Source organism: Oncorhynchus nerka, linkage group LG22, assembly GCF_034236695.1.
Source record: "Oncorhynchus nerka isolate Pitt River linkage group LG22, Oner_Uvic_2.0, whole genome shotgun sequence".
Classification (NCBI taxonomy): Eukaryota; Metazoa; Chordata; class Actinopteri; order Salmoniformes; family Salmonidae; genus Oncorhynchus; species Oncorhynchus nerka.
In genome coordinates, this window is record NC_088417.1 from 47,405,690 (window position 1) to 47,428,660 (window position 22,971).

A 22,971-nucleotide genomic window follows, 5' to 3' on the forward strand; every position below is an offset into this window, starting at 1 on the left:
TCTAGCAGGTAGGCCTCTAAATACTTGTTTGTTGTGGTTTTCATTTGACAAAATATCTAGTACTACTGTTTTTGTCATGTTTTATTGCTCTCATAGAAAGTAATTCCTTGAGCACTACACATGTAGCATAAAAAAAGTGATATTGGCACATGAAGAAATTAAGGGATGCATTTGCACTACATTTAGAATTTTGTTGGTGGGGCACTATGGACTAGACGTCTTCGCGGGTCCAAAAAGTTGGACTTGTTCCGAAATGGACCTGGGGCTTTCCCACCCGAATCCGATATTCATATGTTTTTTATATATATAGAGAGACCCATTCCGAACGGACCAGAGTAGAACTAGACCCGTCCTGAACTGACCTAATCAGATCCAGACCCGGTCCGATCCGAGTGAGGGAAGCAGCATAAAGGTCATTTTTTAAAGCTACTTTAAGCTACCAGAGCTGATAAAGCGGGAGAGGAGGGAGAGAGAGAGGTCCCGCTCTAGCATGCGGGGGAAGGGCCGTACTGTGAGTGAGGGAAGGGATGAGGGAGGAAGAGATGAGAGACAGCAACCAACTAAGCCGACTCGCACTATAGTAAACTAGTAGTTGCCATAAATAGGTTATTTACCATGATATATGATTACGTAATATCTGTCTTGACAGCATCAACCCAGGTGAAGCTAGTTAAGCTAGCTAACATTAGCTAGCTAGGGTAACTGAGGCTACAGTGCATGCACTTTCTCATCCTACAGTTACAAAGAACAACAACTCCATTCAGAATATTAAGTAGCAGCCTACCTGTTGGCTCTTGGTCATTGTAGCCTATCTTTCTCCTTTAACTTTTAATTCCGTAATTTTACCTTGTGATTGGCCAACAACATCAACGACAACAACAAGCTACAGTACATGCACCACGCTCCACTCTTGTGAAAAGCAAGAACGGCAGCATAAATGATCAAAATTCTCTCCTGTAGCAGTAGCGTTCGGATCTGAACGGCCTTTCAGACAAGTGAAAATAACACATACCCGAGCCCCGTGACAATCATATCAGATCCGACCCAGACCCGTGACATTATTTAGATTTCTAGATCCGCGGATCGGGGTATCCGGGTACAGGTGGATCTGTGAAGACTTCTACTACGGAGTGCGGCTTTTGTTATTCAAATTGTGGTATTATATGAGCGATACAACTTTCATGTAGAGAACGGCCACAGCCAAACTGCGTTTGTTTGACGCTGTGTGAAAGCAGTTTGATCATTGTCCTGCAATGTGCAAAGACCATGTCGCTCTGTGTGGATGAGGTGATCGGCGTGATTCGAATTGCAGGCTAATTTAATCCTGTCCTTAAAAGTACATTTCTGACCACTTAATTCATGTCATTCTTGTTAATCTTTTTCTACATAAACTGCGTAAACTAGTATAGGCCTACAGTATTTTACCGCTCATTATCGGTTAATTGTCCATTCATTTCCATTTGCTTTTGGATTGGCTTCATTATTACATTTCTATAATCTGTTTAGTACCATTTCCAAGTTCCCCTCTGCCTTTCTATGTCGTACCGGGCTGCCACAGTGCTCCGCCCCGTCCCCAGCCCGCCCGGGGATCTCTCTCTTGGGGCTGCCCAGGTTACACTCTGCCTCCTTGACCAGGAATAGCTGGTCATCCAGGGCATCCTTTTGCATCTGCATCTTCTGCTGCAAGCCAATGGCATTCTCCAGCTCCTTCTCCAGAGAGAAGATGGTGCGCTCTTTGGATTTGATCTCATCCACCTGAAGGAGGGCATAGCAAACAGGAAACTCCGAGAGTGGTTAATGAGACACAGAGTGAGATGGACAGGAAGGATGGATGGACAGACAGACAGACAGACAGACAGACAGACAGACAGACAGACAGACATGTTCACAGTTCCTTACAAAAGAGCAGGGGTGAAAGTAGATTTAATGTATTCATGGTACGGGACCACCTATGTGTTCACGCACTTGCGGCTGACCGGGGGTGATGATTAATTACGGTGTACTAACCTACAGTTTTCTTGTCATCTTTGTTTTAATTATTGTGATATGCTCGTGTTTTAGCGGTACGCTGTACCAGCACAATTTTTTTGTTAGGTACTCCATACCGGACCGTATTGGCTTACTTTGACCCCTGCAAAAGAGTAGCACGTGAAAGAATGATGTATCATATCGTGTAACATATGTCATTTGATGATGACCATCACAATTAGCAAGAAAAGGTCAATGGATCATTCCACGAAATGAGTGCCTTTTGCATCCCTGATATTTGAAGTACAAATTGTGCACCAATATTGACTTGTAAAGCCTTTTGAATTAAATTAAGTACCTTTCAATATAGACCACATGGAGAATTCAATAAATCAATCAAATTCAGCATATTGACATGGCCCTCCATCAACCATGAGTCACTTATAGGAAGATTTTAAACCACTTAACCACAAACCTACTCAAAGTTTTCACCATCATTGTAAAGCACTGGTTATTTTGTTGCTTTGTCAAAGTAATTTCTGAAGATCATGATTTATTTAATGTGATTAGTGATTCATTTACACTACCGTTCAAAAGTTTGGGGTCCCTTAGAAATGTCCTTGTTTCTGAAAGAAAAGCAAATGTTTTGTCCATTAAAATCACTTCAAATTGATCAGTAATATAGTGCAGACATTGTTAATGTTGTAAATGACTATTTTAGCTGGAAACGACTGATTTTTAACGGAATATCTACATAGGCGTACAGAGGCCCATTATCAGGTGCGGCAGGGTAGCCTAGTGGTTAGAGCGTTGGACTAATAACCAAGAAAGAAAGGTTGCAAGTTCAAATCCCTGAGCTGACAAGGTTGTTCTGCTCCTGAACAGGCAGTTAACCCACTGTTCCTAGGCCATCATCAAAAATAAGAATTTGTTCTTAACTGACTTGCCTAGTTAAATAAAAGTAACAAATCAGCAACCATCACTCCTATGTTAGCTAATCCAATTTTAAAAGGCTAATTGGTCTTTAGAAAACCCTTTTACAATTATGTTAGCACAGCTGAAAACTGAAAACTAAAAAAATATATATATATATATATTGGCCAGTCTGAGATATGGCTTTTTCTTTGCAACTCTGTCTGCAAAAAGGTTTTCTAATGATCAATTAGCCTTTTAAAATGATAAACTTGGATTAGCTAACACAACGTGCCATTGGAACACAGGAGTGATGGTTGCTGATAATGGGCCTCTGTACGCCTATGTAGATATTCCATTAAAAATCTGCCACTTCTAGCTGCAATAGCAATTTACAACATTAACAATGACTACAGTGTATTTCTGATCAATTTGATCTCATTTTAACGGACATAAAAATGTGCTTTTCTTTTCAAAAACAAAGGCATTTCTAAGTGACCCCAAACTTTTGAACGGTAGTGCACATCTGTCCCTCATTTTAATGTCCACCCTGTTACATGAACTTAACTCTCAATTTAAAATGGTGAAACTATTCCTTATAAAATTATTTTTGAAATAACAAACATGAAACATATAATAGTCAAATCATAAAGTAAAAGCAGATGAGCTTGTTCTGCTCTTTTTGATGGTGTTTTATGGTGGAAAACTGAGTGGGTCGAGCATAACACATCCACCCTGTCACCCATAGATATGTTTTAAAAAATTCATTTTTGGGGGGTGAAGTTTGCAATAAATTGCCACTCCCTGTTGCACACAACAAGCGTCCATTCCCCCTGTAACAAGGGGATGTATGGCTGATTTAAGAAGAAATGGTCAACCCTGTAACTTTATTTGGCACTTAATAAGCACTTAGTATAAACCATTTTTTATTTAACCTCTTGAGATGAGAAAATTTGTTTTTGATGAAGTTGAACATGTGCTCTTCATGATTGAATATAACAATTTGGCACCAAATTGGTGGAACGACCCCAATGTTCTGCAGACTTGCATAATTGGTATGACGTAATCCATAGAGACATCACTCCGTCACAAAAGACAGAGACTCTACTAAACTACTCTATATGCTGCTCAGAACTTCTCTGACAGATGATTTTCCTGGGCCAACTATCTGTATGGAGCAATGAGATGTATAGACCAGCTACGGCTACGTCTGGTATTCAGCAAGACATGTATCCACAATCAGACCCTCTGCTCTACCCTCTACCCATCCTCCAGTCAAGACAGTTGTTACCAGTCTGCGGATGTCCTTCTCGCTGTCCCACTTGATCTTGGAGATCTGTTCCTGATGCATCTGATGCTCGGAGCGCAGATCCCCGGCCTTCATCTTATCCGCCTGAATCATGGTACTGAGTGCCTCGTCCGTCTGCTTTTTGTTCTGCTTGAGCTCCGAGATCTCTTGCAGCAGCTTGACCCTCTCCACGTCGAAAAAGCGGCGTGCCTCCTCCTTGGCCTCTAGGGTCAGTGCCGTGCGCACCTTCTCTCCGCTGCCGTCCCGCATGGCACTCAGCGCCGCCTTGAGCCGCTGGTTCTCCTGGTCCTTGATCTTGGCCACCCGGGCCTGCTCCTGCTCGTGCTGGCGGACCAGGTTCTCCCTGAGTGCCTGGAGCTCTTTTTGCTTCTCCTCATGCCATTTGGCTCGCTGCTCTGTCAGCGTGGCCGTGTGCCGGTGCTGCTCCTGCTCCCGGATCCGCTTGCACTCTTGCACCTTCTCACGCTCCAACTTACTCACCTAGGCCCCGGGAAGAGAGGGAGAGGAGACAAAGAGAACTGGGTCAACATCATAAAAGCAGCAAGGTTAGAGAGATACTACAGACAGCCTGAGGCCATTCTCTTCATCTAGCACCTATTACGTAGATAAAAAGATGTAATTACGGTGTCAAATATAATTCAAAACAATAGATAATGGCAGATAGGGCCAAGCAGAGATCTTGATCTGCCATCGTAGAGCAGGTGAATGTACAACAACAGGAATAGCCTACATCTACTGTGTGCCAACTGTGAAGGGGGTATACCTCAGCCAGACCAGGTCAATATATAACTCAAAACATCACTGTACATCTAGGTGAAACCTTGTAAAATGTTGAAAGCGAGCTGTATGTCAAAGGTTGTGTGTAGTGACTATAAGTAAGACGTTCAATGCCACACCTCATCTGCAGTTGAAACCCACTGTGACAGGTGCATTTGAGAAGGGACGATTTACATGCAACGTAGTGTTACAAAATGGCCTACCTTGCATTTCTCTTGATGCAGTTCTATTTGAATGTCAGTCAGTTTGGACCTGAGATCTTCGTTAGCCGCCTGTAGGGCAGAGATGAGCGCTTCGGGCTTCTCGCCCTTGGTACGGCCCTTCTTCGCCATTGAGTCGAATACTACAGCTCCTCCAATGCTTTCATAGAGACTTCCCGAGGTTTCCAGTTCTTCCTCTTCCTCATTATCTTAGTAGACAGTAGAGCTGTGTGTGGGGAGGAATAAAAAAAAAACATTTTTGACAATCGTAATTGAAGGATATGGAGCTCAACTCAACTTAACTGTTTACAAACATTGATTACTCAAGTATAATAGTAAAGCAGTTAATTGCATGGTGCTGGCAATGTACAGTACAGTATTGGCAGTAGCCACTGGTCAGGAGTGGCTCATTGACTTAGACAGGTCAGGCAGCTGCACAGTGAGTCAACATTGACCAGGTTTCCATCCTCACAGATGACCACAAAGGGACAGTGTCAGCCAGTGGTTTTCTATGCCAAATCAGTCCAACCCGTTAGACTGATGCAGACCAGCGCACATAATTGAGCATCAGCATGTGGAAGAACCGGTAGGCTACATCCACAACGCGTTATACATAAGGTGAGACGCAACTTGATGCGACAGGGTCTAAAGGGATTGTATTTCAAGAACATAGTTTGTCTGATCTGAGCGGTCTAGTTTTATAACGTCTCATGTCGTCGGCTGGAGTTTCCAAGATTCAACATGTCAAATCTTTAGCTATGGATCTTAATTTGATCACTCTTTTGTTGCTGAGAATTTTCCTGCAGAAAATGCAAACTTGTAGTGTATTGGAGGTTTTAAAAGGCTTCTAAAGTTTGTAATTTCCACTTTAAAATGTCAGTCTTATGCCCTTATGTTAATTGTATCAAACCCAACAACAACAAAAAATCCATGAATTATAATCCACATAATAATTCACATTTCCTGTTGCTACAGGATTATTTTCCTGCCGTCGCAAACTGGCTCAAATAAAGATCCTACCCTGTAGATTGCTGATATTTATCTGACAAGTCACAAAATGTACCCTGTTTCTGGTGCGTATATTTCTTAACACTCGATTGCTACAACACCTTGCTACAACAAGTGGCAACTTTGTTTTAAAGTTTCATCACGTCATTGAAAAGAGGCACCGTTACCGTGGAAACGGTCTCAACTGAACATCTCTTCTCCTTGATCTGAATGCCCCGTCTTTAGTCAGCTGTTATGCAACACAACATTCTAAAACATCTCATGACAGCTGTTGTATCTGAACTGACTTTAGAGGTGAACATTCTGAAAAGTCACTGTTGAAACAACATTGTTTGTCTGACTGTACAAATCATGTGGTAGTCATGGCAATTTGATGTATGGCACTCTGCATGTGTTATACATGTTGTTTGATGAGAAAATGGGTGTTGGTGTTGGGTGTTAGAGTAGAGAGTGGGGGAGAGGAAGGGCTGCTGTATATACACTGGTAGTGATGCATAAAGTAGGGCACAGCATGGTGCTGTGTGCTTGCATAAGGAGATATATCCTAACGTAAAAGAAACACCTGAAACTAGATTCCCTACATACTGGTCTTGACGAGGAGAGAGAGACAAAAAAGTTGGGGGAGGTTCTCTTCAGAATCTCTCTTTTTTTTTAAAGGAAAGTGGAGAAACACTCTCTTCATATTTTTGGATGCTATGTTGACAGACAAATTAGACACAGTGGGAGAGAGGTGAAGGGAAGTCACATTGAGAAAAGAGCACACAGAGATTGAACCCCGGTCCCCAAGGGGAGTCATATTTGTGCATGGAGCCAGGAGTGTTACCACCGGACCACTAGAGCACATAGCAGAAGTCTCTTACGAAGACTGTATAACCCATGCGCTATAGTCACACACCGTGCCATAACCCCCTTGCATAATTTCCTTATAATCAGAGACAGAGGCCTAATGATGATTCAAATATTACACTAAGATTTCAGATGAAAATTACAAGGTCACGTCTCTTCCTCGTGCGCTTGCTAGGCTTTTTAATCGCTGGTGAGTGTTGCTCATGGCTTCTGACCAAAGGACCATGGCTTGTTTTGTTGAATTACTGTTGATATTATTTGCAGAGTGTGAATGTGCAGACAGCAAGAGACAATGTCTCATCCACTGTTCAAAATCAAAGCCATATAGGCTATTCTCTGGAGTCTTTACGACCATACCAAATGGGTCTGTTCTGGAACATTTGATCCTAAAAGAAAAAGGAGGACATGGCTAGGATAACTGTGGTTCCATGCCACATCAGAATGTCAAAAGGCGTAACGCAACCTAATAACGTGCCCGAAGTTCATCCTAGTGGTTGTCTGAAAACATTATGGAATCCTAACTTCTAAATACAACGTATTAAACATGGTTCATTGTGGGATAATCAACAGTTACAAGCACGGATGCACGCGAGACAGATTCAAGGCACTAGCTTTGTTCAAAGCACTTCTGGGCAAGGGCAGGATAGCCTACACGAGTAGGCCTACTACTCACCGAGAGTGTAGTAAAATAATTGAACATAATCACAGAGAATTAGGTATGTATGAAACGCAAAACTAATGTAAGGGAAGTCAATGAAATGGTATTGAAATGAATGCTGACAGACACTGCTACAAGGTCCACTAGTATTGTGGCTGGGTGAACACATGCAGATACTTTTTCAGTGAAGGGCTGTCTGGCTCCAATGTCCTCCTTTACACTCTGTTGCAAACTCCAGATTTAACGTGCATTATTAATATTTAGTGTAATTACCGAGTTGAAAATCATTCATTGGATTTTAGGTAACAATCAATAGCTCAATTATGTAGGGCTGGATGATACTGACAAAATATAAAATCATAATATTTTTCAAAGCTTTGACGGTATGACAGTATTTGACGGTATTTTATGTTTTTAGAATAAATGTGCTAAATATGATTCATAAATAGTGCATGACCTTAGGGTGGAAACAAATACTGTACATCCTAAATGTTTTTAATGGGGTTTTGTGTTTTTGGTATATGTTTGGGTAAGCCAGGGTGTGACATGGGTTTATATGTTGTGTTTCGTATTGGGGTTTGTAGTAATTGGGATTGTGTTGATTAGGGGTGTGTCTAGTTAGGCTTGGCTGTCTGAGGCGATTCTCAATTGGAGTCAGCTGCTTATCGTTGTCTCTGATTGGGAACCGTATTTAGATAGCCTGAGTTCGCGTCGTATTTTGTGGGTGTTTGTCCTGTCTCTGTGTTATAGTCACCAGATAGGCTCAGTCACTTGGTTTTTTCTTTTCAATTGTTTTGGAAGAGAAGAGAACGAGCGCCATTCTCCTTGCGGAGATGGTGCTAAATACATCAACACGGTCGGTCCCTGGGATTGGGCTTCACGATTCGGTTTGCTTGGAAGGAAAAGGAGTTTGAGCCTTTAGGACGGGAATCCTTTGGAAGGATAATATTGATGGGGATTCTAAAGCTGACGGTGAAGGACGTGTTTTGTTTCCATGGCAACTCGTTGGAGGGAGCATACGACGTTGCACTATATACAGAGGAAAAACACGATGATATCCTGAGAAGGGCAAGAGCAGTGGGAGGTGAGAGGCCGATGTGCCACTACGAAATAACAAGCCTGAAGAATAACTTTAGGGTTGTAACTGTGAACATTTACAACCCTTACGTTAGGACGAAGAGGTGAGGGCTTTTCTGGGGAGATACATGGATAACGTCTCCTCAGCAAGGCACCTCAAAGACTCCCTTGGGTTTTGGAATGGGAGGAGAGGCTTCCAGGCCCTCCTCAGAGAGGACCCAAGGGGACATGGTGGCTACCTCCATCCTCCTGCTATGTTCTCCCTAGGGGCTGACAGGGGACGTTGTATTATGCACGTCAGCCCCCATTTTGCAGACGCTGTATGGCCTATGGTCACATATTCGCCTCATGCAGTGCAAGAAAATGCAGATTTTGTGCATCTGAGGATCACGAGGCGAGGATTGTGACAAGCCTAAGACGTGCCATGGGTGTGGCTCGTCAGCACACCTGTGGAGGGTGCCCGGCCCGTCAGAGGTCATATGCGTCTGCGGCTGGGGGGGGAGCAGGAGCGGGGGATGGGGGAAGAAGAGGAGGGGAAGGAAGCACGCCTCATGACCAGAGTTCAGGTCCAGAGGGGAAGGCCACAAGGAAGGAGGAGCGGATGGAAAGAGAGAAGGAAACGGAAGGCACGGGAGTAGGAGAACCAGAAAAGCGGCGGAAGAAGGCAACCGAGTGGAGGAGCATGAGAGAGAAGAAAGCGAGGGAGGAGTGGTGGAGAAGGAGACGGTGGAAGAAAGTGGACTGGGGGAAAGTGCCATGGTGGAAGAGATGAGGGGTATGGTGGAGGAGCTGGCGGGGAGGAGGGTGGTATCTCTTCACTGCCGCCATCAACAAAGAAGAGTATGAAGAGGAGGGGGCGATTGGCCGACAGTGAGGGGAAGGATGGCCAAGAGAGTGATGGGGGCGGGAGAAACCTCTGGGTTGCTGCTGGTTTCCCCAGGCCCTCAACTTCTGTTGGGTGGGGACACACATAACAAGACTCAGGACTGGGTACAAGAGGAGGTGGGGAGTTTTTTGTTTGGGGACTCAGCCTCCCCAATTTTTTTCCAAACCAGCTGCAACACTGGGGAGGGGGAGGATTGTGGGGGTAGACCCAGGGTGCAGGGCACTCCGGAGCCAAACACTATTCCTGCATCCTGGGAGGTGTGATGGAGGAAGAGGGGGGGTGTCGGGATTACGGATGGTGTTCTCACCGGTAGATATGGAGCAGGGGAGCATCGGGTGAGTCTCCTGTTTTATGTTTTTCTGTCTGGGTTTAGAATTTGAGTGTATTACATGTATTTATTTTTCATGGAGTCTAATTTTACTTTTGTTAGTTTAAATGTAAGGGGTTTAAGGGATTTTGTTAAGAGGAGGGCGGTTTTTAGTTATTTGGAGGGTGTGGGGTTTGATTTTGTTTTTACAGGAGATTCACCTGAGGGATGGAGGGGATGTTATTAGGTTTAAGAGGGAGTGGGACAAGGGGGAGTCGGTTTGGGGTGTTGGGGGGTGCACTCATCGGGGTAGGGATTTTGTGTGGGCACAGGGAGGTAAAAGTGGAGGATTCTTTCGTGGTAATGCAGGGGAGGGTTATAGGTGTGGATGTCACGATAAGGGATTGTAAATTTAGATTAGTGGTGGTGTATGGGCCACAGGTGGTGGCAGACAGAAGGGAGATGGTGGACTGTCTGACGCCCCTGTGTCACAAATAGGAAATTAGTGATAGGGGGATTTTAATACAGATTTAGGAAGAGGGGGATAGCAGTGCGGGCGCCATTGCCAGGCTAATGGCTTGCCATGGTCTGGTAGATGGTGGTCTGCACACTACTCCGAAAATGGACGGTCCTACATGGCGTAACTCCAGGGGTTGAGCGGAGGCTTGACTATATTTTTGTACCCAGGTCTTTGGGTAAGTTGTCTGGGCGGCTGTTGCCTGTTTTCTTTTCGGATCACGACGGGGTGACCAGGTGGGTCAGCCAGTCTGCTCTTTGGTAGAGGGTACTGTTCGGGATGTGCTGGAGGAGCAGGCTTTTGTTGACGGGTTTTATGGTTTCTTTTGGAGGCTTGAGGGCCTCCGGTCCATGTGCGAGGGGGTGTTAAGGAATTAGTTAAGGTGAGGATTAGGGCTTTTATAATAGGGTATTGCAAGAGGAAAAAAGGGAGGAGAGGAGGGAGGTGGATCGTATCCAGAGGTTAATTGAACTCGAATACGAGGCAGGCAACCTCGGCGGGTCGTTTGACTGGGAGAGATCCGCACCCTAAAGGCGCAGCTCAGGGAGTTGCAGGAGCGGAAGGCTCGAGCTTTCCTTATAGTGGCTTTCTAGAACATAATGAGACTTGTTCTGCTATGTTCTTTAAGTTGGTTAGGCAAGACAGAGTAGGAAGGTAATGCATGGTGTTAGGGAAGAAAATGGTAGTATAGTTAGAGAACCAGAGGATATGGTCAGGGTGACAACTGATCATTTCAAGGTTTATTTAGGGAAAGGGAAATAGATGTAGAGCAGGGAAATGTGTTTTTAGAACACTTGTCCAGCGGAGGACATTAGAGAAGTGATGGAGGCCCAGATCTCACTAGAAGAGGTTGAGAGCGCTCTTAGGAGGATGGGAAAAGGGAAGGTGCCTGGGATAGATGGGCTGCCGGCTGAGTTTTATCTCAAGTTTTGGGGTATACTTGGACCAGTGGTCCTCGAAGTCTTGAAGGCCATCCTTGAGACGGGGGTCCCGGGGGATCAATGGCTGTTGGTGTGCTGTCACTTTTATATAAGAAGGGGAAGTAACAGACCTTGGCAACTGGCACATGACCATGCTGTGTGTAGATTACAAGCTACTTGCAAAGGTTTTAGCAGCGGTTGCGCACAGCCCTTCCTACGTCGTTCATGAGGATCAGCCGGGGTAGAGGGCCGCTCTATTAGATGGAACCACAGTTAATCAGGGACTCCATCGCTTGGGTTGAAGATAGAGGTCTGCCAGCTAGATCAGGCGAAAGCCTTCGATCGCGTGAATAGATCCTTTTATTCAGAGTGTTAGGTCGATTAGGATTTGGGGAGAAGTTTATAGGATGGATTCGTACATTATATGTCGGAGCGGGGTGCCTGTAAATAGTCACTTGGGTGATGTTTTGACCTCCGTCTGGGGTCAGGCAGGGGTGCCCACCAGCTCTCCTCTTCGTTCTGTACATGGAGCCTCTGGGGGCTGCTATTAGGGCAGACACAGGGGTGGAAGGTTTGCTGATCCCTGGAAGTGGTGGGCTGCGTGTTAAGATGCAGTGACACTTCCTTGCTGTTGTGCAAGGACTCGTGCCTGACAGGTCCCTTGCCATCTTTGGGGATTTTCCAGCAGTTCTGAACCATGCAAAGTCTTCAGTCAAGTTTTTCGGAAGATGGCCCTGAGGATTCTCGGGGTCCATTTTGAGACCTCCGGCTGCGCTAAACTGGAACATGCGTATCGCAGTGGTGAAGCTAGCAATGTGGAAAGCTAGGTATTTGTCTTTTACGGGCAAAGTCCTGGTCCTAAAGGTGGATGTGTTGCCGTCTCTTTTGTATTTGGCATACATCTACCCATTGCCGGCTTGTCTGAGGAGGCCTCTAGTGAGGCTTGTGTTTCAGTTTATGTGGAGTGGCAGGTGCGAGTGGGTCGCCAGGGCACGCATGATCTGTCCCATCGGGGAGGGAGGTAGGGGGGTACCACATTTCCCCCTCAAGCTGGACTCAATTTTTGTTTCCTTCTTGTTAACGGAGCTTGCTCAGCCAGTGATACACCCGTCCGGTTAGCGGGTGTTTTTCTCGTATCAGGCGAGAAGCATAATGGTGTGGTCTAACACGGGTCCTCGGGCGGAACAGTGGCACTTTGGTCATGCCAGCCGCACCCTGAGGTTGTTCCCAGGCACCTGTACGAGAAGGTCCAGTCCGGCGCGTAGGGGTGGGCATCTCGAAGTGGTCTGGGAGGAGTGCAGGCGGGGTCTAACAGGCTCAAGGACCTGAATTGGTTGAGCCTTCATAAGTGTTTGCCAGTACGTTCCATCAGTATAATTTGGTGCAATCCCCACCTGTCTAAGATCCTCTTGTGGCAGGAGGAGACTGTGCGCCATGTCTTTTGGGACTGTGCCCCGGAGTAGTATGGGCCAGGGCACGGGTGTTGTTAGGTTTGGTAAAGGGGGATTTTGTATTGACGTGGGCCAGGTTAGAGAGGGTGTCCCAGTCTGGCTTCTCATGAGTCTCTTTAAACGGGGGCTGTGGGAAGCAAGGCAGAACATGGTGAAGACAGGGAAAGATTGGGGGTGGAAGGGATAGTGAGGAGGGTGGAAGGAGATTTGAGGGGGAGGATGAAGAGGGAGGAGAGGAAGTGGGGCAGCATGCTGCTCGGGAGAGGTGGAAGGGGGTTTAGGGCTGGGTGTCATTTAGATTTGTAAGAGGATAGATTAGGGACGGGGAGATAGGGAGAGGTATTTTGTAGGGTAACGGGGAGGGAAGATGCTCCCTGAGGTTTTGTTTGTGGTTTATGTTTTAGTTTAATTAGTTTATTTAAAATACCATTATTTGTGTATGTATGTAAATTATGAGTTGTAAAGAATGAATGGTATTGAAGATAATAAACTATTTTTATAAAAAAAAAAAAAATAGGCTGTAATTAGTTTCACGTTCCGTTTGTTGTTTTGCTTTGTATGTTATTGAGTTATTTCATTACGCATTCTTTCATTAAAGTCATGAGTAACCCACGCTGCATTTCGGTCCGACTCTCTTTCTACAAACGAAGAACGACGTTACAGAAACACCCACCACTCACCCAGCGTGTGAACTGGCAGGAGCTAAAGGACGACGTTATGGACAGCAGAAGTATGGAGTATACTACATGGGAAGAAATCGACAGGTGGGCGGACGACCCAGTGCAGGAGCCCGCCTGGGATTCCCTGCAGCAATGTGAAGAGGGCTATAGACGAATGGAGTCGAAAAGGAAAGCCACGCGGTTCGGAAAGTCACCCCAAAAAATTATTGGGGGGGGGCTTAGGGAGAGTATGCCTGAGTCAGGAGATAGACCTGAGCCAACTCTCCTTGTTCATCGTGAGGAGCCAAGGAGGAGACCAGAACCAGAGCCAGTGTTAGAGGTGAGCGAAGCAGAGACTGTGAAGGAGTTAATGGGGAAAGTGGAGTGGAGAGTAATGAGGGAGTTGCTAGCTTGGTGCTATAGATATAATATTCAGTCGGCCGTGTCGGGGATTTGATAGCGCCTGAGTTAGCGCTCTATACTCAACCTGAGGTGCGTGTTAGTCAGCTGGTGAAGTTGGTGCCAGCGTCACGCACCAGGCCTCCTGTGCACATCCCTAGCCTTGCACGTCCTGTGCCTACACTGCTCTCAAGATCTCCAGTACACCTTCACGGTCTAGCCCATCCTGTGCCACCTCTACACACCAGTCCTCCGGTAGCAGCTCCCCGCACCAGGCTTCCTGTGCGTGTCCTCGCGCCAGTACCACCAGTTCCAGCACCACGCACCAGGCCTCCAGTGCGCCTCGCCTGTTCAGCGCAGCCAGCGCTTTTCTCCTCTCCTACGCTGTTGGAGTCTCCCGCCTGCCCAGCTCCGCCAGTGCTCCCAGTCTGCCCAGCTCCGCCAGTGCTCCCAGTCTGCCCAGCGCCGCCAGTGTTCCCAGTCTGCCCAGCGCCGCCAGTGTTCCCAGTCTGCCCAGCGCCGCCAGTGCTCCCAGTCTGCCCAGCGCCGCCAGTGCTCCCAGTCTGCCCAGCTCCGCCAGTGCTCCCAGTCTGCCCAGCGCCGCCAGTGTTCCCAGTCTGCCCAGCGCCGCCAGTGCTCCCAGTCTGCCCAGCGCCGCCAGTGCTCCCAGTCTGCCCAGCGCCGCCAGTGTTCCCAGTCTGCCCAGCGCCGCCAGTGCTCCCAGTCTGCCCAGCGCCGCCAGTGCTCCCAGTCTGCCCAGCGCCGCCAGTCTGCCCAGCGCCGCCAGTCTGCCCAGCGCCGCCAGTCTGCCAGGATCCGTCAGAAGTGCCAGTCTGCCAGGATCCGCCAGAAGTGCCAGTCTGCCAGGATCTGCCAGAAGTGCCAGTCAGCCAGGATCTGCCAGTCTGCAGAGAGCTGTCAGCCTGCATGGAGCAGTCAGAGCTGTCAGTCTGCATAGAGCAGCTAGATCCGCCAGCCAGCCAGGAGTTACCGGAGCCTACTACCTGTCTGAGCTTCATCTCAGTGCTGGGCGTCCTCTCAGTACTGGGCGTCCTCTCAGTACTGGGCGTCCTCTCAGTACTGGGCTTCCCCTCAGTCCCGGGCTGCCTCTGTCCCGAGATGCCCCTCTGTCCCGAGATGCCCCTCTGTCCCGAGCTGCCCCTCAGTCCCGGACTGCCCCTCTGTCCCGAGATGCCCTTCTGTCCCGAGCTGCCCCTCAGTCCCGAGCTGCCCCTCAGTCCCGGGCTGCCCCTCTGTCTCGAGATGCCCTTCTGTCCCGAGCTGCCCCTCTGTAGCCCCTCGGTCCCGAGCTGCCCCTCAGTTATGTGGAGATCAGGGTGAGGACTATTAGGCCATGGTCGGCGGAGAAGGTGGATTACCCCAGGACGCGAAGGGGAGGAACTATTACACTAATGGAGTGGGGTCCACGTCCCGAGCCGGAACCGCCACCATGGACAGACGCCCACCCGGACCCTCCCTATGCTCTTGAGGTGCGTCCCGGAGTCCGCACCTTAGGGGGGGGGGGGGGGGGTTCTGTCACGCCTTGGTCATTATATTTTGTGTTTTTGGTATATGTTTGGGTAAGCCAGGGTGTGACATGGGTTTTATATTGTGTTGTTTTAGTAATTGGGATTGTGTTGATTAGGGGTGTGTCTAGTTAGGCTTGGCTGCCTGAGGCGATTCTCAATTGGAGTCAGCTGCTTATCGTTGTCTCTGAATGGGAACCGTATTTAGGTAGCCTGAGTTCGCGTCGTATTTTGTGGGTGTTTGTCCTGTCTCTGTGTTATAGTCACCAGATAGGCTGTAATTAGTTTCACGTTCTGTTTGTTGTTTTGCTTTGTATGTTATTGAGTTATTTCATGTACGCATTCTTTCATTAAAGTCATGAGTAACCTACACGCTGCATTTCGGTCCGACTCTCTTTCTACAAACGAAGAATGACGTTACAGGGGCTTTCATTCTTCTGATTGTTCAACACATTTTGCTCATGGATCCCACCATGTGGAACAAACCAATTATCTGTCGGCATTTATAAAATTACCCTCGAAACTTCCTGTTTCCTGTTTCCATCACAGTTGTCGTGATTTTTCTTTATGACTTTTCGCATAAAAACTGTGGTTAGTGGACCATGTATTTTCAACGGATTCAATGGCAGTTCTTACTAAAGCCACAGGGTGATTCTGGCACCCTAACTGCCACACAAGTAAGTTTCATTACAAAAAAGTATATGTGCCAGCGCTGCCTCACAGGCACTAGTGATGAGCATTCAGATTGTTTTCAATGAGGCGGATCTTTTGGCTCTGTTCATCTAAAAGAGCCATTCACTTGGCTCCCAAATGGCTCTTTGTTCAGTAGAGCATAGAAATGGATGAAAATAACGATGAAAAATGTACAGTTCTGTGAAAATGTATTTGCCCCCTTTCTGATTTTCTCTACTTTTGCATATATATTTTAACTGAATGTTTTCAATTGTCGTGTTACTTGTTCATTCAGGTTTCCTTGATCTAATATTAGGTTGAACATATGATAACATTCAGCACCAAAAATATTTGTCCTAATTTTGTTGTGATTAAATGTAGATTTTGTGTCACTGGCCTACACACAATACCCAATAATGTCAAAGTGGAATGATGTTTTTAGAAATGTTTACAAATTAATTAAAAATGATGCGCTGAAATGTATTGAGTCTAACTATTCAACCCCTTTGTTATGGCAAGCCTAAATATATTCAGGAGTGAAAAATTGCTTAACAAAAATATGTTTTTGAATTACTTCCTCTGTACCTCACACATACAATTATCTGCAAGGTCATTCAGTCGAGCAGTGAATTTCAAACACAGATTCAACCACAAAGACCAGGGAGGTTTCCCAAACAGACATTGAATAATATACATTTGAGCATGGTGAAGATATTAATTACACTTTGGATGGTGTATCAATACACCCAGTCACTCTCCATATTTTCAAGCATAGTGGTGGCTGCATCATGTTATAGGTATGCTTGTATTCGTTAAGGACTGGGGAGTTTTTCAGGATAAAAAATAAATGCAATGGAACTAAGCACATGCAAAATCCTAGAGTAATACCTGGCCCAGTCTGCTTTCCACCAGACACTTGGGGATTAGTTCACCTTTCAGCAGGACAATAACCAAACACACAAGGCCAAATCTACACTGGAGTTGCTGACCTAGAAGACAGTGAATGTTCCTAAGTGGACGAGTTACAATTTGGACTTAAATCTACTTGAAACTTGAAAAATCTATGGCAAGAACTGAAAATGGTTGTCTAGCAAAAATCAACAACCAATTTGACAAAGCTTGAAGAATTTTAAAAGAATAATGGTCAAACATTGCACAATACAGGTGTGGAAAACATACCCAGAAAGACTCACAGCTGTAATCGCTGCCAAAGTTGCTCCAACAAAGTATTGACTCGGGGTGTGAATACTTATGTAAATGAGATATTTCGGTATTTTATATTCACTACAATTTGCAAACATTTATAAAAAACACGTTTTCACTTTGTCATCATGGGGTATTTTGTGAAGATGGGTGAGATACATTTTGAATTCAGGCTGTAACACAACAAAATGTGGAATAAGTCAAGGGTTATGAATACTTTCCGAAGGAAATGTATCTGGAAGGTCCCTCAGTGGTGTGGCTGTATAACTTTTGGAGGATTTGAGGGCCTATGCCAAAACGTTTCAACCTCCTGAGGGGGAAGACGTGCTGTCGTGACTTCTTTGTAACTGTTAGTGTGTGAGAGGACCATTTGAAGTCATATGTGACTTGGACACTGAAGAGCTTGAAGCTCTTGACCAGCTCCAACCGTTTTACACTACACTACACATGAGGGCTAATGCTGCATTAACCCAGTAACTAACCGTGCTAGAGGAATGTTGCGGTAGATTACAATCTGTCAGAACCAGGTGGCGACGGTTAAACGAATATGTAGACTCGTAAATCAGATTATTGTCCTATTTCATATTTGGTGATGGGACATAATCCCAGCTCACACTTCAGGAAAAAAATTATATTATTGGGTCACACCCAGTATGTGTGTCCCACATGCTGGGTTTACGAAGCATGTGACTAATTACATTTCATTTGATAGACTATTGGCATCAGTTCCCTTCCTGACATGTGACACAGAGAATGTGTGAGCATTAGGCTTGGGCGGTATCCAGATTTTCATATTGTCATACCGTCCTTCTCTCATCCCGGGATTTACAGTGTTACCGGCATAGCACACAAGGGGATGCTAAAACGCAAGAAAAGCCAATTGGGCATCTATTACCAGAATGCTAACAGGTAGCACAAACTAATAGCAAAATCATATGGACACTTTTAGCTAAATGCTAACAAATGAAAAGGAACAAAGTAATTGCAAAGACAGGCAAATCCAGCTCATAAAGTTTTACAAGCATAGCTAGTAGCTACAGAATGTCATTTTTGGTGAGTGTGGACATTTACAAGCGAAAGTGAACGAGAGAATTTGTGCAACTGATCAAAGCGTCCTGCTTTGAATTGTTTTGTATTATTACGATGTGTTATTAATAAAGTAGTTAAGTCTCTGATTGGTTCGGTTACAAAAACAGTTACAGTTATTACAGTATAGTAACTACGTATAAGGGCCAATATATATAACTGCATAGTTTCCTAAGGACCTGAAGTGAGGTGACCATCTCTGTCGGCGTGTTACCAACACCAAGGGTGTTACCATAGGTTACAATGGTGTAACAATCAGAAACAATATAGTGTAACAGTAACATAACAAAACATTAAAAAAGAAAGGGCAAAAAAAAGAGAGAAAAAAATACAGTTTCCAAATAGTTGCCCAACTCTCTGCACAGACACACACCTCACATTTCACCAATAAGCGTACATACTACGTTTCTATTCGAGCGTTGACGTAGCAATGGACCAATAGTTCTCGAGCAAAGATGGAAAAAAAAACGGACCCCTCTGGCTTCACGTTACAACGCACAGCACGCAGTATGCGACCCATTGTGTGCCGTACAGCGTCTTCCCACCAGAGGTAGCGCTTATCTCGCAGATTTAAAACATGCTTAACCTTATACACTTGTAAGAAACCTTCATTATTCATGATTTTTGTTTCAATTAGCATTAGTTTTAATATTATTATGGCCAATATTAAACACATTTTTCATGAGTAGGGTGCTAATAGCAATGTGGTCATCAATAACACAAACACTGAATCAATCAATAATGAATTGCATGAGACTTTGATGTGTAGAATCTTAAAAGAATACCACTGTGCCAAACTCTGATCAAACCCGTCACCTGCTGACAAAGCGCATTCGTTTTTTGCTCTCAAGTTTGCAGTGTTATTAACGTTTTGAAATACCTTTGCCGAGACAACCTATTCCCCAGAGCTGTGTGTTCAATACGTGTGCTATCTGTTATAGTTGTTTGCAAAGTAAACGCTCTAACCCAAATTGAGAGGCGGCATTCCTGCGTGCCTCTCTTTCTGCTCTTGATTGTGCACAGGTGAAGAAAATGAACAAAACTCCCTAAAATACAGCATGTCACCAAACTGCAATAGTTGTGAATTATATGGAATGTTTTTGGTTTATTGGCATTCCTGTAAACAGGTACTGACAGGAGGCATGAGCCACCTCCCTCAGGCTACTCCCAGCCATCACATCCTCATACGCAGCCTGTAGCTATTCGGGGGTGTAACGGTGCTGTTTCTTGGGCTGTTGTTGGGTATTTCCCTTTCCAGACATTTCCTGTCATAATATAGTTCAAATCGTTTTTTTGTGTGTGTGTGTGTTCATGCAACATCATTCATAAAGATAGTGCCAAGGAGATGGGCTAACAAATGTGAATATCATTTTCATGTAATCTGACATAAAGTTATTGCACATTTCGTGGAAGGAGCAGGTGTTCATGTACACTCAGTGTATGTGTTGGAGTGAAAGGACAACTGTGGTTAGTTGTTATATATATTTTTTTACATTAATATTGTTGCGTTATACAGTAATTTACTAAACGTTAAGTAGTTTATACAAGTATTTATCTCGCGCTATTGGAAGTTATAATATGAACCCTAATCATTAATCATCTCAAAACAAAGTTCCCTACTTTGTGTAACTCATATATTTAACAATATTTATTTATTTATCAAGACTATCAATGGTGAGTGTAAAGTGAATTACTTGTGAGCTCGTCAATAGTTCATTCAATCAACAGTACATTTGTCGCGCCATCACGACTCTCAAAAGCCGCGACGGCCGCAGTTCACTTCAGAAGATAACTTTGGCGCCGCTCTAAAACCCCCTATTCAAATTCGACACAAACCTTCAAGTAGGTATGTAATGAGACATTATAAAACTCTTTATAGTGTTTTATTGACATTTTAGAGGCGATAAGTTGAACAAATTGGGTGAAAAGGGCTGTATCCCCACACAGCATATATTCCCCTTTCACTATCACTCAGTAGCCTTCGCTTCCCCCTTCGCCTTCTTCGATCATGCAGAGACGGGCAGCCTGGAGGTCTCGTTATTGATTTGACTGGAAAGGGGAGAAATTGTGCTTCGCAATGGAATTAATATTACAGTTGACCTGGAAGTATTACATTTGTATGTGTATGTATGTGCCAATTCCCGTTCTGTATTTTAAACACATTGGGGATGTCGTCTGTGTTGGAGTTTGCACAGGACTTCTCTGATCCTGTAACAAGAGAATGTGGTGTTGCATGATGAGATCCGTGCTGCTCATCTCAAGGTCCCTCTCCCAGAGTCTTAATACATGGTCTATATTGTATTTATCCCAAGTATGAATTGACTCATAAAAGTAAGAGATTTAACACTGTGAGTCTGTGAATTGGAGGAAGCATTTATCAACTGGATCCTTCAACGACCCATCTAGAGGTAATGTAATGTCACTCCGAAATAAAATGTAGAACTTGCAAGAAACCATAAAAGTGCATTTGCGGGATACCAAACGTAGCTTGAATTTGTGTAAAACACATCAGTACTTTGTTTGAGTATAGGTCCCCAGTAACTGATTCCTCTGCTGAGCCATGAGTCAAAGATACTGTTGTTAAATCCTGGAGGGAATGCGCTATTGCTTCTATCAGTGATGAGGATATACCTTTCCTACCAGTGAGGGTTCATCAGCTCTAGCCACATTTGGACTGTACAGTAGATCACAGGGTAATTCAAAATGTTTGATGGTATTTGTTTACTATTACGAGTAAGAACACTTAACAACGCCATGGGTGCACAGCCCCATGCTTCTGGAGACTGTGTCCCACCCCTGAGATAGTCTTGCATCCATTCAAAAATGGATGCAAGGTATGGCATGCCCAATTGAAGTTCAGCATATTGGGCAGAGCTAACCCGCCTGTGTCTTTGGGTAGTTGTAGCGTCCTCATTTTAAGTCTAGCTCTTTTACCACACCAAACGATTTAGAGAGGTCCGTCTCTACACTCTTCACCATTTTTCTAGTGAAATGTCCTCTTATTTCATTAATCAAATCTCAGGGCCAGTTAGAGTGCAAGTAGTTAGGCTCAAACAAGCAGTAAGAGAATAGGTCTATCTCCTCGTAGCACACTCTGGCATTAACACATCTTCCCCCTGGATTTAAGCCTGAAGCAGAACTCCAAGACATAAGGCAAGTAAGGCTTATGAACAATGAGAAAGGGGAGAAGGCAGTGAGGTTCCCGCAGCAGGAGTGGCCTGTTTCCCAGCTCTGATGCATGGTGAGGGTTGAACACAACATCATTAAGCACACTGGCATCATGACCCACTTAACTCTCCACTGAGACATCAAATCTGTGTTGCTACCGGATTCTGCAGATGATGCATTGTAGCCGCCCGCCACAGTCATATGAATAAAGATTTCTGGTGTTCGAGTAGCATTTGACCAATTTTCGCTTTTGATAGAAAATGTAGGCCGTGTATTACGCTGTGTTGAAGTACTCATGTCTTGTTTGTATGGTACATTCCTAAGCACCACTGCTGTTTCATACCACTTTGTTTGTGATAGTAATTCCTAATTGAAGAGTTTCCAAAACACGATATATACATTTTCCAAAATGTTAGCAAATCCGCTTTTTTTTAATGGGAATTACGTTTTTTTACACATCTAAGTTATGCGTTGTTAAATGACGGACATGTTTGTTTGAAATCTATCACTTGACGGTTTCTTTTCAGAGACAAACAATCATGTTTTTTTTCCTAAACGAGATATATCCACATCACTCTCATAGAAAAAGGTAGTACCGCAAGGATTTACACAGTCAAACGTGACAAATAATTACATTTTGTATTAAAGAACTGTACAAATGATACATTTGTGACATTGATATATATATATATATAAATATACATTTGAAGTCGGAAATTTACATACACCTTAGCCAACTAGATTTAAACTCAGTTTTTCACAATTCCTGACATTTAATCCTAGGAAAAACTCACTGTCTTAGGTCAGTTAGGATCACCACTTTATTTTAAGGATGTGAAAAGTCAGAATAATAGTAGAGAGAATGATTTATTTCAGCTTTTATTTCTTTCATCACATTCCCAGCGGGTCAGAAGTTAACATGCACTCAATTAGTATTTGGTAGCATTGCATCAAATGTTTCGGGTAGCCTTCCACAAGCTTCCCACAATAAATTGGGTGAATTTTGGCCCATTCCTCCTGACAGAGCTGGTGTAACTGAGTCAGGTTAGTAGGCCTCCTTGCTCGCACACATTTTTTCAGTTCTGCCCACTAATCTTCTATAGAATTGAGGTCAGGGCTTTGTGCTGGCCACTCCAATACCTTGACTTTGTTGTCCTTAAGCCATTTTGCAACGACTTTGGACGTATGCTTGGGGTCATTGTCCATTTGGAAGACCCATTTGCGACCATGCTTTAACTTCCTGACTGATGTCTTGAGATGTTGCTTCAATACATCCACATAATTTTCCTACCTCATGATGCCATCTATTTTGAGAAGTGCACCAGACCCTCCTGCAGCAAAGCACCCCCACAACATGATGCTGCCACGGTTGGGATGCTGTTCTTCGGCTTGCAAGCATCCCCCTTTTTCCTCCAAACATAA

At 44.7% G+C, this 22,971-nt stretch overlaps 1 protein-coding gene across 4 annotated transcripts in view; it reads right to left on the bottom strand.

The window, feature by feature from the left end:
* The window catches only part of LOC115105270 (janus kinase and microtubule-interacting protein 2-like), a 48,431-nt gene that overhangs the window by 19,701 nt on the left and 5,759 nt on the right, over positions 1 to 22,971 (bottom strand). For 2 of the 4 annotated variants that reach the window (XM_029627081.2, XM_029627083.2), the window contains exons 2-4: positions 5,170 to 5,392; positions 4,172 to 4,669; positions 1,510 to 1,755 (exon numbers count right to left, since the gene is read on the bottom strand). In XM_029627081.2, coding sequence (XP_029482941.1) covers positions 1,510 to 1,755; positions 4,172 to 4,669; positions 5,170 to 5,298 — 873 coding nt within the window. In that variant the 5' untranslated portion in view covers positions 5,299 to 5,392. The remainder of the gene's footprint in view (positions 1 to 1,509; positions 1,756 to 4,171; positions 4,670 to 5,169; positions 5,393 to 22,971) is intronic. The other 2 variants (XM_029627082.2, XM_029627084.2) reach the window with 1 other exon arrangement.